Consider the following 19,321-nt stretch of genomic DNA (forward strand, 5'->3'; position numbering starts at 1 on the left):
CAGACAGAAACAGAGAGCCAGTTACAGCTGGAACACTTCCTCCCTCCTCTCTGCCTCTTCACTCCTTCTTCTCTCTCTTTTCCACTCCCCCTCTCAACACTTCATTCTTGGCTCAGACTAAACACGTTTGATAGATCCTGGTATATATTGTGGGGATAGGATGTGAGGAGGACAGAGACAGGAAGTAGGGGAGAAGGCAGAGAGGGGCAGAGCAGAGTGGTGTAGCGTGATAAGGAAAGAGGCAGACACAGGCGGACAGAAATAAAGATAGAACGAAAGAACACTCACCCATCCCCGTTGAGATCAGTAACAGCCACAGAATAGCCAAAGTAGGAAGCCATCTAGCAAAACATTACACCAAATTTACATTGTTGGGATGTAGAGTAGTGAGTAAAAGATGAATACTGAGCTGTGTGTGTGTGTGTGTGTGTGTGTGGGACATTGCTGTGTGCTCCAGTGTGCTACTGACCTGCTCTCCCGTGAAATTCATGATGAATGTGAGATTAGTGGAGTTTATCATAGCTACCTGAAACAGAAGAGTCACACAAACATGAAACGCACACAACTAGTAAAAGCATAGAAACCAAACTGAAGAAAGAAAATGAATTGTTTAGCCCAAACTCTTTCACTCTGCTGGGCCCCCCTTCCATCTATCTCCCCCCAAACCCCCCATCATCCTCCCTGTCTTACCCCCTCCCCCTCCTCCCCCTTCTCTGTGCCCAAACCTCTGCCTAACCTCCGTAGCCTCCATTTCCCTAACCCCGGTCGTGGGGGAGACAGAAGGGCTGAGAATTCCTTTATAAGACCTAAAATAACAACCACATGGAGACAGCCAGGGGCTACACATGCACACACACACACACACACAGACACAGACACACACACACAGACAGTCAAACATATGTGCGAATACACTCATAAAGTATGACAGATAAGCACACACAAAAAAACAACAAGTACTGAGAAACAAAAAAGACAATGAACAAACAGGTGACCATCAAGACAGACAGACAGAGAGGTGAACATGAAGAAGGACAGACTGGTGAAAATAAAGACAGACAGACTGGTGAACATGAAGAAGGACAGACTGGTGAACATGAAGAAGGACAGACAGAAGAACAGACATACATACAGGTCGAACAACATACATAAGGATGGACAGACAGAGGGACAGACAGAGGGACAGACAGAGGGACAGACAGAGGGTCAGACAGAGGGACAGAGGAAGAGCGGTGCACAGAGTGGGCCAGGCAGAGGGAAAGACATGTGCAGACACTTAATTCCATGGACTCCCACCAACTTCTCTCTCTCGGGCTTCAGGCTAGCTGTCTCCCCATGTATAAGACGCCTAACGTGGGCTGACAGCCACTCCAGACCCAGGCTTCTCATCAGGCCCAATGGGCCTAACCCTTAACGCCCACTAACCCCAACTGACAGAGCTACCGGCACCCCAGCCTGTTGTTACCAGCCACATAGGCTTTACTGGTGAAGAGGTCGGCTCTGAATAAATCTCCACTGTGTGTTTCAGTGCCTGTCATTGGGCTTGTAAGAGCGTCTGTGCGAGTGTGTAGGCAATGAGCTGTGTGTTAGGGGTCGAGGGTCATGAGTGTGACGCAAAGAAGCGGGTCAGGCAGGGTCAGCTCTCATGGAGTGGAAGTTGTGTGTCATTAAGGAGACAGCCCAGGGGACACACTCTTCATGAAGCACACATATACACACACACTGATAAGACATTGGTATGAGTTACACAGAGATGCAGGAGTTGCTAAGCGATGGCAACTAGGGATGGAATGTGACATTAGAAACACATCCATAATTCCAAACTTAATTTACATTTCCTGTGTGCGTGTGTATGTTATTTTGTACTCACATATCCAAAGTTCTGTGCCCCTCTCGGAACCCCAGCTATCACCTCTGGAAAGGATAGGAGAAACATTGAATTATATTACGGAAATTAATTACACTGTCTGCTCAACTGTCTTTCTGATCCTGCCTCTCTGCCTGTCTCTCTAGCCTGTGTGTCCAGAAGCCTGTGTGTCCACAGCGCAATAGATACTGACTGATCAGATGACTAAAGCTGAGATACCATATTGACCATCACAGGTCATTTTAACCACATAAGCCTTAAACCAGTCCTAGTCAGACACAAGTAACTGGTAAAATGTCCAACAAGACATAATCAAATCCTGGACCATGCTAACAGTTCTAAAGGACATCTGACCAGTGACCGAAACGTCACAGGATTGAACCTCAGAGTCGACAGGGTGAAGACGCCCAGGTCTCCGCTGGGAAAAAGAGGCGTCCCTCTGTAGGGAGGCCAAGAAAAAGTGCTAATCAGGACTTGGGTTAGCCAAACATAAGTCTGGCTAGAAAAACAGTTTTTGAGTAATGACTGCTTGTCTGTCTGGAACGGCATAAGACAGATTACGATCCACAACCCCCCATTTCTTCGGGCCTTGCTATCTTCTAGATATTGGAAGTCTTTTCCCTCAACACTGGAGCATCAAGGAGTTGTGTTTTCACTCTCTCTACTAAGTTGACAGTGAACACATTTTAGTTTGCAGTAAGCACCAGGGAACAATTAGGGTTAACTGGCTTGCTCAGACACAAAACAACTTATCGATCCAGCAACCATTAATGCTCTAACCAGCTCGATGCATTAACCACACCCACAGCAAAAAAAAAGAGTTGCATTGCAAGATGCTCCAATTACAGCAACAACAAATGCTCCAAAATGTAAATGACAGTGAAATTGCCAGATGAAAACTATTAAGAAGATGAAAAAACTGGTCCACAGTTTTTTTGATTCTATACATTTCAAGAAATCCGGTTTATGTTAAGTATATAAAAAAAAAAGCCATAGAAAGAAAGGGGGTGGGGTGGGAATGTCTAAATGTGGTGATGATCTAAGTATCCCACCCAGAGAGAGAAAAAAGACAACCCCCCCACACACCCCTAACCCCGAAAGCCATGTTCCGGAACAGACCACTAAGCCGACCCAGACAGCTCTTCAAAGATGACACCCGTAACCAGTAGACAGCCATATTACAACCTTCTACAACAAGATAGGCTCACAATTACCAATTGACAATAATAAAATAATATAACTAAATTCGATAAAAGACGAATGTTTATCGTAATGTTTACACAAGGATCAACCTTCACCCCTCTTACAATTACTGGTAACGCTAGTCGTTTTCCTTGATATGACTGTTGTTTCTTTTGAAAGTTTTCTTGGAGAGGTCCAAAATAAGATGGGTCACTTCATTCAGCTTATTGCCAGGAAGTCAAAATGGTTGTACTTGTCTCCTCCTCTGCTGTCTCAGTCTGCGGTTTAGCATGAATGATGGTGGTCCAACACAAAGAGTGGTTGATCAGAAAAGGCAAAAGACTCATGTCTAACATGTTCAGTACATGGCAAGAGAGGACACATGTACATTGCAGTGTCAAAAGCTGGCACCCGGTTTGAAACACAGAAAAGGGAAAAATCTACAACCCTGTTTATAAAAAAAGTTGGGATACTGCGTAAAATGCAAATAAAAACAGAATGCAATGATGTATAAAGTTTGTGGAAAAATAAATGCCCATTTTGAATTTGATGCCAGCAACAAGTTTCAAAAAAAGTTGAGACATGGGCAAGTATTTTTCCACTGTGTTGCATCACCTCTTCTTTTAACGACACTCTGTAAGCTTTTGGGAACGGAGGAGACCAACTGCTGTATTTTGAAAGTGAAATGTTGTCCCATTCTTGCTTGTAGGATTTCAGCTGCTCAACAGTTCGGGGTGTCCTTTGTTGTATTTTTCATTTCATAATGCGCCAAATGTTTTCAATGACTCTTTTAACAATATTATGTACTGTAGATTATGAGATCCCCAAACTCTTTGCAATGTCACACTGAAAAACATTATTCTTAAATTGTTGCACTATTTCACTTCTGTAAGACTCATCCCCTCTGGGATGCACTTTTTATACCAAGTCATGTTACTGATCTGTAGCCATTTCACCTAATTAGTTGTGAGATGTTCCACCATATTTATTTTAGCACAACCTTTCCGGTCTTTTGTTTATCCTGTACCATCTTTTTTGAAACATGTTGCTAGCATCAAATTCAAAGTAAGCATTTATTTTTCAAAAAACTGTAACATTTCATAGTTTCTACATTTAATATGTTGTCTTTGTACTATTTTTTATTAAAAATAAGGTTTAAGTGATTTGCACATCATTACATTCTGTTTTTATTTCCATTTTACACACTGTCCAAACTTTTTTGTAAACTGTACTTAACTCATTGAAAATATTTCAAACACTTTCTTGATAAAGGAGATAAGACAGCCACATGCTACCAGTGGCTTCTAGTCAGCGGCATCCAATGCTCCTGTCTCTCCTAAATGGAAAGGCTTAAAATTTGAAGCTCCCTAGTGCCTATTTTTGGACAGACCATTAAAAAATAACTAATTTCATTTAAATGTAAAGTTCTACATACAGTCCAGTTTTCTGGTTGAAATACAATAAAAATGTAAGATTTATTTTGAGACAGGACATGTAGTGTTTCATATTTTGGTACATTCTTGGTTTGTAGTGCAGTTTGTAGTACTTGAAATACAGCAAATAATGAACAAACAGATACAGATGACATGTTGTTACTGTAAAATATTATCTCCTACCTTGTTCCGAATCTCCAGTAAATTCCCCCACGGCTACAGAGTAACCTGCAGACAAGTAAGAGTGTGACTTTACTAAGTGTGGTTGTGTGGTCTTTGTGTGTACATGTGCTTGCGTGTGGGTGTTTTACCTAGATAGCTGTCGTCATGTGTATCAGCAGCAGCGTGTGTGTGTTTCTCTCCAGGGACTCGCCTGAGAACGGCCTTCAGTGAATAACCGTTCAGTATATCTGCTACGCCGGCTGTCATCACCTGACCTACAGGGAGACAGAGGTCAGAAAAACCAATGGACAGTAAGCCCATCCAATACCAAACCCAATAGAGGTCAATAACTACCCATCTTCCCAAAGCAACTCTGAAACACCTTGTTAAAAGACGACAGGGATAACAAACACAACCCTCTCTTTCCCTCTCCATCTCACTGCTGTTGCAGCAAATACTGAGGAGAGGAAGGTCAGACAGACATGGGCCTACTGCTTTATCTCCAGCTGCCCCCAACCTCACATCAATCCTCCTTAATGTGGTGACTAGTGACAGAGAAATCTCTACTGTCTCCTTCCTTCTTACTCCTGTCTCTCATACTCACTGACCCTAACTCCCACAAAAGAAGTGGACCCTAACCCGATCACAGACACAGCTCCTACCCCGAATAACAGACACAGCTCCTAAACCTAATCACAGACACAGCTCCTACCCCTAATAACAGACACAGCTCCTAACCCTAATCATAGACACAGTTCCGGCAGCCAATCACAGACCCAGCTCCTAATCACAGACACAGCTCCAACAGCCAATCACAGAGCCAGATCCTACACCGGATCACAGACACAGCTCCTACCCCTAATAACAGACACAGCTCCTAACCCTAATCACAGACACAGCTCCGGCAGCCAATCACAGACCCAGGTCCTAATCACAGACACAGCTCCAACAGCCAATCACAGAGCCAGCTCCTACCCCTAATAACAGACACAGCTCCTAACCTGATCAAAGACACAGCAGCTAACCCTTATCACAGACACAGCTCCTAACCCTAATCACAGACGCAGCTTCTGACCCTAATCACAGACACAGCTCCTAACCCTAATCAGACACAGCTCCTGACCCTAATCACAGATGCAGCTCCTAACCCTAATCAAAGACACAGCAGCTAACCCTTATCACAGACACAGCTCCTAACCCTAATCACAGATGCAGCTCCTAACCCTAATCAAAGACACAGCTCCTAACCCTAATCACAGACACAGCTCCTAACCCTTATCACAGACACAGCTCCTAACCCTAATCACAGACGCAGCTTCTGACCCTAATCACAGACACAGCCCCTAACCCTAATCACAGACACAGCCCCTAACCCTAATCAGACACAGCTCCTGACCCTAATCACAGATGCAGCTCCTAACCCTAATCAAAGACACAGCAGCTAACCCTTATCACAGACACAGCTCCTAACCCTAATCACAGATGCAGCTCCTAACCCTAATCAAAGACACAGCTCCTAACCCTAATCAGACACAGCTCCTAACCCTAATCACAGACACAGCTCCTAACCCTAATCACAGACACAGCTCCTGACCCTCATCAAAGACACAGCACCTAACCCTTATCACAGACACAGCTCCTAACCCTAATCACAGACGCAGCTTCTGACCCTAATCACAGACACAGCTCCTAACCCTAATCAGACACAGCTCCTGACCCTAATCACAGACACAGCTCCTAACCCTAATCACAGACACAGCTCTTGACCCTAATTACAGATACAGCTCCTAACCCTAATCACAGACACAGCTCCTGACCCTAATCACAGACACAGCTCCTGACCCTAATCACAGACACAGCTCCTGGCCCTAATCACAGACACAGCTCCTGTCCCTAATCACAGACTCTCTGCAGACTTATTACTGTTAATAAGAGAGATTCCTTTAGATGGTCTGATAAGCTGTATATAAAAGACTTCCAAGCATATAAACGCCTGCAATAATAGCAGTATATTAGAGTCCATAAACTCTCTGCTGAAAGAGCTTTTATAAACATCTTAAGGAAGTGTTTAAACACCAGGAAACCCTGCCAAACTTAGGGCAACAACGCAAACACACCAGGGGCCAGACTTTATAAACGTCCTTCAACTAAGGATTAGTACAACATAATAATAATAATTCATAAAATGAAAGTGTCTATCTGTCTGCTGTCCTGTAACCCTCTTACCCAGCTCTTTCTAACCCTCTGCACATGAAGACACTGTAGGCAGGCTTCACTTTAAAATCACATCCTTGTCCTCCCTCAGTATTAAATAAATGAAGTGACTGGGGCCATAAAGCACACAGGTTAGCTTAAGGGTAGTGACTGTGAGCAAAGGATAGAGGCCATGCTTTACTATCCTGTATTAGTAACACTATAATCTCATATACGCATTCACACACACGCACCTGTGCTAATGCCCTCTGAATGAAGATAAGTGTGGAGACATCAGGACAGGAGAGACAGGAGGAATCCACCCCAACCCACACACACATTTAAACTTCAAGGTCCCCTGTCAAACGTGAAGCAGGTGTCTGCCCTCCAACACACACTCTTATTATCATGGGGAGAGGAGTTCCTCCACACCCCATTACCCTCTGATCAGCTCATTACAACTGAACCCCGACTCCTACACTCACTTCCTGAAGAAAGAGAGAGTAAGGGACTGAGGAAGAAAAAGAGAGGGAGCGAGAGGGGAATTCATGCTAGGTTTTCCTAGTCTGTCTTTTCCTGGAATCCAACAGAACATCAGGAAAGAAATGAACTGAAGCAGAGCTTCCTCTCATATTAAACCTGGTCTGGATCAGGAATGTGCCTTGATCGTGATGCTAAACCCATCTGCATTCATCTCTGACTGTCTCTCTCTCACTCGCTCTTTTTTTCTGTGATGACAGGATTGAACACAGAAGGCATGGAGCGGCTGCTCTTGTACCCTTTTCAGACACATGGACTGTGGCACTTTAAAAGCGCATCGGTTACAGCATAGTTGTATATTTGTAAGGTCACCCTATGGCTTTCATATACCTTCTCTGTCAGAGAGACATGACGAGCAATCTATTCCAGTGCAGAATCGTCTTGTCTGAAACAGTATAGGTGCTTTCTGATGCCCCACTTTCTATTTATTTTTTACAGTTTTTCACGATTGCTAACAATCGATCAATTGTTAGCAATCAAAGAGTCACATTGTCAAAACTCTTCACACGGTCTGCAAAACAGAAGTGTATGTGAAACACACTGTGAATCATTTTTCATTGCCACACAAAATGCATTCAATGAACACATTCTCCAAAATCCATGAACTCTTTTCTCATACTCCACCAACTGCAAAACAATATATTCCCAGCACATGTTTTTTCAAAACTGTGAAAAACATATTAAAAACAGAATTATAGCAACTGTTGCGCATTTCTGCCGTAACCAGATTGAAAAATATTGTTAGCAGAATATTTAACCATTCCAAACACAGCTGATTGCAGTTTCAGCTGAAAACGTACCCAAGTGTTGTACACTGTACCCTTTGAGAGAAATGGTGGAACGTGTGAAAGAACTCCAGCATCAATATATCCAGGTAAGATGTCTGTTCAATAACCAAACAGGGTATATACACATCTATGCATAATGTAAAGTACTGTAAAAGTGTGGATTTATAGTTTTTTAGAGAGTAATGGAGATGGAAGCCAGGCAAACTGCACATAAATTCATCTTTGTGGATGGAGCTGGATTCAACCTGGCAAAAACACACCGTGGGGAAGGAATGTGATTGGTCAGAGAGCCACTGTGGATGTCCCAGGCCAGAGAGGAGCTAACATCACAATGTGTGCAGCACCGTCCAATGATGGTTTGTTGTTACACAAACCACTCATTGCCCCATATAGCACAGCGAGGCTAGTGATTATACTATACATGTTGATGTTTGTTTGTTATTATTGCAGCCCTGGAATTTTGGGAATTGTTTTTTTGTTTGTTTATTTTTCAAAAGTATAATTTACTATATGCAAAAATATAGAATAAAGGATATCCCAATCGCTGCATTTCTGATTCATTCTTGTTCTATATACTTTAGTACAGTTTTTAGTGAGTTTTGGAGGTGGGGTTTACTTTTTGGCCAAGATGCATGTTAGAAATGCAGACTGTGTGAAGAGTTTGGAAAAGGTGGTTTCGGTATTGACTGAAGCTTGTTAAGTTCTAAGAAAGGTTTCCATTTTCCGCTATCAACACTTTACTGTAGCAGTGTTCTGGGTCTGAAAAGTACATCGGTCTCTACTGCAAAGTCAAAACCAGGCGGGGGACAAGGGCATGACAAATGCATCCACTCAGACACAGCCACACAACTTAGTTTTAAACATAGAGGGTCATGTTCATGTGAACTCTTTCAAACTTTAGCACACACACACACACACACACACACACACATGGGTACAGTGATTGTCACCTTGCCAGTAGAAACTTCCAGGTCCACCCACCACTAATGTCCCATCCTGAGGAAAAAAGGGTCAGTTGATCAGGACATCCATGCATAAAACATCGATGAAATAATGTGTGTGTGTGCTGAAGTGTGAGAAAGAAATTAGCCCTCAAAACAAAGGTGCATTTCCCTGGCTCTCTGCACTTTGACAGTTAGTTGTGTCTTTCTATTTTCTCTCTAAGGTCCTTCCACTAGATGCTGGTACATTGCTGCAGGGATTTGCTTTCATTCAGTCATAAGAGCATTAGTGAGGACAGGCAGTGATGCAGAGCGAATGTGAAACTGAGAGCCCTGACAGAAATAACAAAGCATTTCTGTATGGTCCTCACTTTGTGCACGGAAGAATTATAATGGTGAAACAGGAAAGGGCCCTCCCCTGTTGCCACAAAGTTGGAAGCACAGAATTATCTAGAATGTCACTGTGTGCTGTTTCCTTTGAATGCAACTAAGGGGCCTAGCCCAAACCATGAAAATCCCAAGACCATTATCCCTCTTCCTCTACAAATTACAGTTGGTATTATGCATTCGAGCAGATAGCGTTAGCCAGATGGTGAAGGGTGATTTGTCACTCCAGAGAAAGTTTTTCCTTTGCTCTAGAGTCCAATGGTGGCGAGCTTTACAGCACTCCAGCCAACGTTTGGCATTTTGCCTGCTGTCTTGAATGTAGCGGCTCAGCCATGGAAACCCATTCCACGTAGCTCCGGATGGACAGTTGTTGTCCTACCGTTGAGCGAGGGTGTAGTGGCCTCAGAGGTTCAGGACCCTGGAGAGCGCACGGCGGGAGAATGCGCGTAAGACAAGCGCGGCTAGTGGATGGAAGGTCTGAGTCGTAGCTGGGAGGGCCAGCACTACCCCTCCGCACTTGCCTGTAACGCGGGCGGCTATTAGTAGATGGAAGGCCACAGAGAGAATAGATTCACGAGCTGTGCTATATGTACTTCTGTCTAAAGTGTTATTGACCGCCCGCCGACCCCAGCCTGCACCCTTACCTGCATCCCACCCTGCACCCCAGCCGGCACCCCAACCTGCACCCCAACAAGCACCCTTACCTGCATCCCAACCAGCACCCCAACCTGCACCCCAACCTGCACCCCAACCTACAACCCAGCCTGCACCCTTACCCGCTATTTAAGCTCCTGTTTTGTTCCTTTGATTCAGTCTGTCTTTAAGTTATGTTAATCCCCCGGGTTTTCACCTGCAGCCTCTTTACAGCATCGTTGCCGTGTCCCTGTAATACCATGTAGTTGTCTTTTCCTGAAACTCAAACCCTAAACTAAACCGTAACCCAAACCTTAAACCTACCCCATAAGCCTACAAAAGCGTTTTAAAATATATGTTCACCATGTTTCACGCTTCATATGTAATGCCAAGTAATTTTTGTGCATTTTGGTCCACACATGCCCACACTCTGTCAACAAGTCTGTGAATATGTTGACAGAGACATCTATTAGAAAGACTGTAGGGACAATCTCTGTATAGGACAGTCATGACTGTGGCTTGTGGGGATGGTTGTTACCTTGGTGAAGTCCACGCTGAAGCCGGCTTGGCAGAATCCCTGTCCTTCTGGGTCTGGATCATCTGATTAACACAGTCATTGATCACATCATGGGGTCAACGTTATCTCACAATCTCTAACTTTGCATTTTCACTACTCCATACACCCAACCTTCTTGTGGAAGAAATCAGAGTGCAGAATTTTTAGCACCCGGTAAAAGTGATGTGTGTATACACTGTATATATAGCAATAAATCTGTCTTATAGTGAATCGTTCCCAGTGTTCCTGAGGCACTCCAAGGAAAGGTTAAATGAGTCGTGACACAAAACACACACACAGACACATACACTCACAGACGCACACACACAAACACACACACACATACACTCACAGACGCACACACACACACACACACACACAGACACATACACTCACAGACGCACACCCACAGACACATACACACACAGACGCACACACACACACACACACATACACTCACAGACGCACGCACACACACACAGAAGCGCATTCATTCAAAACACAGAGTGTGTATCCATGATGGCCATTAATCTAAATTAGCTCAAAGACAGAAAAGTTGAAACACACTAGGATACATTACACAGAGTGTATGTGTGTGTGTGTGTGTGTGTGTGTACATGTTCTACTGTGTTGTGTTGTACAGTAGCACTGTGTGTCCAACCCACTTGGGGATCATCAAATTGATCTCAATTTGAAGGACTTTGATGTTGATGTCTAATCTCAGTGACAGACCAAAGCACTGAATAACCTTCAGACAATTATCAAAGCATTGCATATTTTTTGTGTGTGTGCGTGTGTGTGTCCCTTTGTCATTGTGTGTTTGTGTGTGTGTCTGTGTTTCTACAGTGGGGCAAAAAAGTATTTAGTCAGCCACCAATTGTGCAAGTTTTCCCACTTAAAAAGATGAGAGTAATTTTCATCATAGGTACACTTCAACTATGAGAGACAAAATGAGAAACAAAATCCAGGAAATCACACTGGAGGATTTTTAATGAATTTATTGGTAGATTCCTCTGTAAAATAAGTATTTGGTCACCTACAAACAAGCAAGATTTCTGGATCTCAAAGACCTGTAACTTCTTCTTTAAGAGGCTCCTCTGTCCTCCACTCATTACCTGTATTAATGGCACCTGTTTGAACTTGTTATCAGTATAAAAGACACCTGTCCACAACCTCAAACAGTCACACTCCAAACTCCACTATGGCCAAGACCAAAGAGCTGTCAAAGGACACCAGAAACAAAATTGTAGACCTGCACCAGGCTGGGAAGACTGAATCTGCAATAGGTAAGCAGCTTGGTGTGAAGAAATCAACTGTGGGAGCAATTATAAGAAAATGGAAGACATACAAGACCACTGATAATCTCCCTCGATCTGGGGCTCCACGCAAGATCTCACCCCGTGGGGTCAAAATGATCACAAGAACGGTGAGCAAAAATCCCATAAACCACACGGGGGGACCAAGTGAATGACGTGCAAAAAGCTGGGACAAAAGTAACAAAGGCTACCATCAGTAACACACTACGCCGTCAGGGACTCAAATCCTGCAGTGCCAGACGTGTCCCCCTGCTTAAGCCGTCTGAGGTTTGCTAGAGAGCATTTGGATGGTCCAGAAGAGGATTGGGAGAATGTCATATGGTCAGATGAAATCAAAATAGAACTTTTTGGTAAAAACTCAACTCTTCGTGTTTGGAGGAAAAAGAATGCTGAGTTGCATCCAAAGAACACCATACCTACTGTGAAGCATGGGGGTGGAAACATCATGCTTTGGGGCTGTTTTTCTGCAAAGGGACCAGGACGACTGATCCGTGTAAAGGAAAGAATGAATGGGGCCATGTATCGTGAGATTTTCAGTGAAAACCTCCTTCCATCAGCAAGGGCATTGAAGATGAAACGTGGCTGGGTCTTTCAGCATGACAATGATCCCAAACACACCGCCCAGGCAACGAAGGATTCGTAAGAAGCATTTCAAGGTCCTGGAGTGGCCTAGCCAGTCACCAGATCTCAAACCCCTAGAAAATCTTTTGAGGAAGTTGAAAGTCTGTGTTCCCCAGCGACAGCCCCAAAACATCACTACTCTAGAGGAGATCTGCATGGAGGAATGGGCCAAAATACCAGCAACAGTGTGTGAAAACCGTGTGAAGACTTACATAAAATGTTTGACCTCTATCATTGCCAACAAAGGGTATATAACAAAGTATTGAGATTAACTTTTGTTATTGACCAAATACTTATTTTCCACCATAATTTACCAATAAATTCATAAATAATCCTACATTGTGATTTTCTGGATTTTTTTCCCTAATTTTGTCTCTCATAGTTGAAGTGTACCTATGATGGAAATTACAGGCCTCTCTCATCTTTTGAAGTGGGAGAACTTGCACAATGGTGGCTGACTAAATACTTTTTTGCCCCACTGTATGTCTGTATGTCTGTGTTTGTTTCTGTGTTTCTGTGAGTGTCTGTGTCAATGAGTTAGTGTAGCTGTGCGTTTGCTGATGGGTTACTGATGACCAGCTAGTAGCTTTTTATCCTGCTGATGGTTCTGACTGAATCCTTTTGGTGTATTGGCCTCCAACAACAGATTAGCCTCTTTATTCTAACAGACATTGGTGTTTTGCCATGGTGTGTGTGTGTGTGGGGGGGGGGGGGGATACTCACTGGTCCTACATGGAGAGTATTCTGCATATGCACTGAAATTCTGCACGGCGACATAGCAAGTTCCCACCGGGTCCTTCTCACTGTTCACCTTCACTGTACGCCAGTGATACAGAGGAGCACAGGCCTACACACACATACACACACACACACACACACATGCATATGACTATACAGTTGTGCTCAAAAGTTTGCATACCCTTGGAGAATTGGTAATATATGTAAAGTTTTTAAAGAAAACATGAGTGAGCAGGCAGAACACATTGCTTTTATTTCTTATGGGATTCATATTTAACTTTAGGTCATAACAATGGCACAACCATAAAACAAAACATGTTCAAAAGTCTGCATACCCTTAGTTCTTAATACTGTGTATTGCCCCCTTTAGCATCAATGACAGCGTGCAGTCTATTTTAATAGTTGTCTATGAAGCCTCAAATTCTTGCAGGTAGTATAGCTGCCCATTCGTCTTGGCAAAATACCTCCAGGTCATGCAAAGTCTTTGGTCGTCTTGCATGAACCGCACGTTTGGAGACTGTGATGGCCACTCCAGAACCTTCAAATTGTTCTGGTGTAACCACTGGAGGGTCAACTTGTGCTTTGTGCTTAGGGTCATTGTCGTGCTGGAAAGTCCAAGAGCGTACCATGCGCAGCTGTCTGCCAATTTGCACAAGATTATCTGTAACTTTAGAGCTCACACACCCCCAAAGCATCAGTGAGCCACCACCATGCTTCACAGTGGGGATGGTATTCTGTTCACTATAGGCCTTATTGACCCCTCTCCAAACATTGCACTTATGGTTGTGACAATAAAGCTCTATTTTGGTCTCGCCACTCCAAATTACAGAGTGCCAGAAGCTGTGAGGTGTGTCAAGGTGTTGTCGGGCATATTGTAACTGGGCTTTTTTGTGGCATTGGCGCAGTAAAGGCTTCTTTCTGGCAACTCGACCATGCAGCTAATTTTTGTTCAAGTATCATCGTATTGGGCTCCTTGAAACCACCACACCATCTTTTTCCAGAGCAGCCTGTATTTCTCCTGAGGTTACCTGTGGGGTTTTCTTTGTATCCCGAACAATTCTTCAGGCAGTTTTGGCTGAAATATTTCTATCTACCTGACCTTGGCTTGGTAGCAAGACATCCCCGAATTTTCCACTTCTAAGTGAAGAGTACTGACTGGCATTTGCATGGCTTTTGATATGCTTTTATGTCCTTTTCCTTCTTTATAAGATTACCTTGTTACACAGGTCTTTTAACATTTATTTTCTGCTCCCCATGGCTCAGTATCTAGCCTGCTCAGTGCATCCACATAATTTAAAAGCCACACGTGTGGGAAATTCACTTTTAATTGCCATTTTCACCTGTGTGTGTCACCTTGTGTGTCTGTATCAAGCCCAAACATTTAAGGATATGTAGACTTTTGATCAGGGCCATTTCAGTGATTTCTGTTATCATTATGATTTAAAAAGGAGCCTATGTGATCAACTATGTGATCATAAATGGCTTTATATAATCACTATCCTAAAAATAAAATATGTTTTTGCATGATCAGTCATGTTTTCAAAATTAATGCCAAAATGTCATAATTTCTGCCAGGGTATGCAAACTTATGAGCACAACTGTATATGACTGTGTGAGTGTGTATTAGATGCAGTCAGAACACTATATATGACTGTGTGAGTGTGTATTAGATGCAGTCAGAACACTAGATATGACTGTGTGAGTGTGTATTAGATGCAGTCAGATCACTATATATGACTGTGTGAGTGTGTATTAGATGCAGTCAGAACACTATATATGATTGTGTGAGTGTGTATTAGATGCAGTCAGATCACTATATATGACTGTGTGAGTGTGTATTAGATGCAGTCAGATCACTATATATGATTGTGTGAGTGTGTATTAGATGCAGTCAGAACACTATATATGATTGTGTGAGTGTGTATTAGATGCAGTCAGAACACTATATATGACTGTGTGAGTGTGTATTAGATGCAGTCAGATCACTATATATGACTGTGTGAGTGTGTAGGTATTCCTCACCACCACTTTGCCTTTGTGAGTTCTGACTGAGGCACCAAACCACTGGTGGGACTTGAACTCCAGGGGCTCTCTGGTGCCATTCACTTTAATCATTCTGTTATCTAGATAGATGGAGGGAAGAGAAAGAGTTATACCGAGTTTTATTGTAGCATCAGTCATCCTGCTCTAACCCTTAGCTAGAAGTCTAGTTCCACACGTCACACGAAATATACACCAGTAACCATGTGACTGTGTGACCGTGTGACCATGTGACTGGGTGACCATGTGACTGTGTTACCATGTGACTGTGTGATTGTGTGACTGTGTGACCATGTGACTGTGTGATTGTGTGACTGTGTTATTGTGTGACTGTGTTATTGTGTGACTGTGTTATTGTGTGACTGTTTATGACTCTTAGTGACTTTTTGTGACTGTTTGTGGCTCTTTGTAATTGTGTGTGTGTGTGTGTGTGTGTGTGTTTGTTTGGAGGGGGGGTTAGTCTGCTCCAGTCCAGATCCTTTCCTGTTTTTGGAGGCCAGCTGGGGCTGTTTAGAGAGAGACACAGTCCAAAAAGACAGGGACACACACACACGCACACACATAAAAACACAAATGTATGCACACACACACACACAGTAAGGACAATGTCAGAAAGAAATAAACTAATTATGAAATTTGAGTGAACCCATGTGTCTTATGTAATGCTACGTCACAAGAATGACGCCATACACACCTGCACACTATTCATAACCCAAACAGGCTGGTGGGTGTCTTCCATTTGACCCCACCATCAAGCATGTTACTGCTTCATGTCTCCGATCACACTCTCCATTTCCTTTTGATTGAGGCCTTGCACAGTATCTCTCTCTGTCTGTGTGTATGAGACTGTCATAGATGATCTGCATATGTGTTTGTGTCTAGTGTCTCTGGGTTTTATCTGAATTAATGAGGCTACAGTAACTCTAGCTGTACACACTCTACCGACACACATCAATCACACAACACAGCGTGTGTCTGAGAGACCATATCCAGACAGGGATGATTGTGAAGATCTAACAAAAAGCAGACTTACTCCCCCGCTCACCCCCCCCACCAACTCTCCTACATCCCCACCCGTCCTACCCCCTCATCCATCCTACCCCCTCATCCATCCCACCCCCCCTCATCCATCCTACCCCCTCCCCATCCCTAACCTCTCCGGAGTGACCTGAATTCCCATGTGCTCACAGTTTACCCACCAACCCTCCCTGGCCGCTTCACACACGCTTACACTTTACCCCTCCCCCAGGATAAATGAAAGCGTGATAGAGAGAGAGAGAGAGAGAGAGATGGGGAAAATAGTGACAAAAAAAGGGAAAAAGAGGAATGATGATTGGAGAGAGAAAGGAAGAGAGATAAGAAAGAGAAATGAAAGGTGGAGTAGAAGGGAGAGGAAAGTGGTGTAGAAAGAGAGAAAAAGAAAGGGAAGGGAGAAAAGAAAGGAAAGGAGTGTAGAAAGAGAGAGAGAGAGAGAGAGCGTGGGGGAAGGGAGAGAAGATATCCAGGCAGACAGTAAAGGACTTATTCACCTCAATAAACAGATTTTATTCCCTTTCAGAATAGACCAGTTAGTGCAAAAGGAAATATGTTTTTCATGACAGAAACAGAACATAAATAATTCTTGAACATCAGACAGATGCTTCCAGTCACCACTGCTGTCCCATCAAAAATTATGGAAGCTTTATTTCTATGGCCTTTTGCCTGCAACTGATAAAGATCATATGGATCATCACAAACACACACACACACACAGACACATACACACTCACACACACTCACACATAAACTCACACAAAATCTTCAGGATGCATGAAGTGTAATGGGTGAAATGACACTTCCAACAGATGGAAATGAAACACACACACATACATACACACATACATACACACATACATACACACATACACAAACATATTAACGGTCTGCTATGCTCCTGAAACCTGAAGCTAACCACATGGGCAGGACTTAACCCCTTTTTACTCACTCTCATGAGCTTTGTGGGAGTGGCGCTAACACACACACACACACACACACACACACACAGCATGCTCTAACTCACTGGTGTTATCGAAGGGTATCTGTGTACATCTGTGGGTTGTCTTGGTGGGGTCTGAGGTAAAGGGACAATAATAGACAGCTCCTCCCTCTATGATGCCTGGCTGGGATGTGTTGGCCTTGGGCGCTCCCACCAACACACTCAACCTGAGAAACACACAGAAACATCACATCATTGTTAACTCATATCTTGTGGTGGCTTTAACAAGCACACAGACATGCACACATAAACACACACCCTCTGCAATACAGGAGAATAGGCATTATTGTGACAAGAAATACACTAATATTTTTGCAATTTTACTAACTATTTTCTCTCATTAAACTAAGGAACTGATACAGATTAAAGCCAGTTTTGGACTCAGAAATCATGCTCATGGAGTTCTCCATTTCAGTCCAGATACTAAACCCTGGTCTGCATGAGTGAACCCATCCCGCTGTTCTGAGTCTGATGAGAACCCGACAAAGGTATTGAGCTGTTATCACTCACTTTTTGCTTTCTGGGGTCGGTCGGTAGAAGTCCACGGAGTAACCAAAGTAGCTCCCCTCTGGTCCCCGGTACACAGTTGGACGCTCCCCATGCAAGTTAAACCCTGAGACCACAGAAAGGACCGACAGCACGCGACACAACATCCCCAAGCATGCACCGATCCTGTACGCGCTCATAAACACCATCCCCGCAGCCAGAACAGCAGCCTATCACACCGCTATATCCGTTACGAAGGAAAGAAATGGACAGAGCTTTAAGTCCAGGTGATATATCCAAGTTTGTCCCTCCGTGTGTCCAGCTCTCGTTGCTATCTCAATAGAGGACATACGCACCGAGACACTGCTCCGGGTTCGGGGTTTTTGCTGCTCTCACTCACTCACTCACTCACTCACTCTCTCACTCACACACACTTCAAACTATTTTGCAACCCGCAGCCAGACCTTCGCTGCGTCCGTCCGCGCGCATCTACTCTGTGCACCCGGGTTGCACAACACATTGACCCCTGCATCTCCTTCACCACAGCCTACAGATGCTCAGACCAAATCAGAACGCGCGCCAAAGAGCCGCGTCATCAGGCTATCCTTTTATGGAAGAAAATGTAATCTCGCCGCGAGTGGATTTGATCCTGTAACAATAAATATAATAAAAAAACTCACACACACACACACAAACACGAGTTCATTGTGGTGATACTGATATTCTAATATTACAGACCTTAGGTTTTCGCGGTCTTTTATTAAAACGTTTGTTCTGATTGCGCAGGTTTAACGAGCCACGTTTCCTTCCGTTAGAGAATAATTACCGTAATTATCTTGCTTAATTATGAGTGAGATCTAAAGTTAAACACGGAGCCGAAGACAGCGTAGCCTATAATATTGTGAGCGAGCGTGTGTGTGCGTGCATGCGCACTTGTGTGTGATGGGTTTTCATGAAACACATCAAACTATTGGTCCAAACCCCAGTCCTACAAATGCTCTTCGAAAGTGAAGTTATAAATGAACTAACATATATTCTGATCCAGGCATTGTGTGTGTGAGTGTGAGTGTGTGTGCGCGCGCGCCTGTGTGCGTGTGTGGGTGCTTGCGCGCGTGCATGCGTGTGTGTGTGGGTGGGTGGGTTAGACAGCTTGCTGGCATACATCCTGTAGATCTAAAGTGTAATCTTATCAAAGCACACCATTCCACTACGCCCACATAATTCCTCCAGTATATGTGCTTGAAATTTGTTTGTAAGTCTGGGTATGTGTTTTTGTGTGTGTGTGGTGTCAGAGTGTTCCTCTGTTAACGCAGTCTCCTATAATCAGCATCAGGAGAGTTTCAATTAAATCTCAACTGTAGAATGTTTCTTATCAAGACTGCCATTTTCATACTAAGTTTAAA

General features: G+C 43.7%; 1 protein-coding gene across 2 annotated transcripts in view; it reads right to left on the reverse strand.

Moving 5' to 3' along the window:
* itga8 (integrin, alpha 8) overlaps positions 1-18,671 on the reverse strand; it is a 57,507-nt gene extending 38,836 nt beyond the window's left edge. Inside the window, exons 1-12 of one of the 2 annotated variants that reach the window (XM_034289075.1) lie at positions 18,275-18,671; positions 17,943-18,159; positions 17,457-17,599; positions 15,380-15,480; positions 13,343-13,466; positions 10,665-10,726; positions 9,116-9,161; positions 4,794-4,919; positions 4,666-4,710; positions 1,871-1,914; positions 470-526; positions 289-341 (exon numbers count right to left, since the gene is read on the reverse strand). In XM_034289075.1, coding sequence (XP_034144966.1) covers positions 289-341; positions 470-526; positions 1,871-1,914; positions 4,666-4,710; positions 4,794-4,919; positions 9,116-9,161; positions 10,665-10,726; positions 13,343-13,466; positions 15,380-15,480; positions 17,457-17,599; positions 17,943-18,127 — 986 coding nt within the window. In that variant the 5' untranslated portion in view covers positions 18,128-18,159; positions 18,275-18,671. Of the gene's footprint in view, positions 1-288; positions 342-469; positions 527-1,870; positions 1,915-4,665; positions 4,711-4,793; positions 4,920-9,115; positions 9,162-10,664; positions 10,727-13,342; positions 13,467-15,379; positions 15,481-17,456; positions 17,600-17,942 lie in introns of both variants that reach the window. The other variant, XM_029115909.2, reaches the window with a different exon arrangement.
* Between the last annotated feature and the right edge of the window lie 650 nt (positions 18,672-19,321).

The sequence above is a fragment of the Esox lucius genome, chromosome 20, assembly GCF_011004845.1.
Source record: "Esox lucius isolate fEsoLuc1 chromosome 20, fEsoLuc1.pri, whole genome shotgun sequence".
NCBI lineage: Eukaryota > Metazoa > Chordata > Actinopteri > Esociformes > Esocidae > Esox > Esox lucius.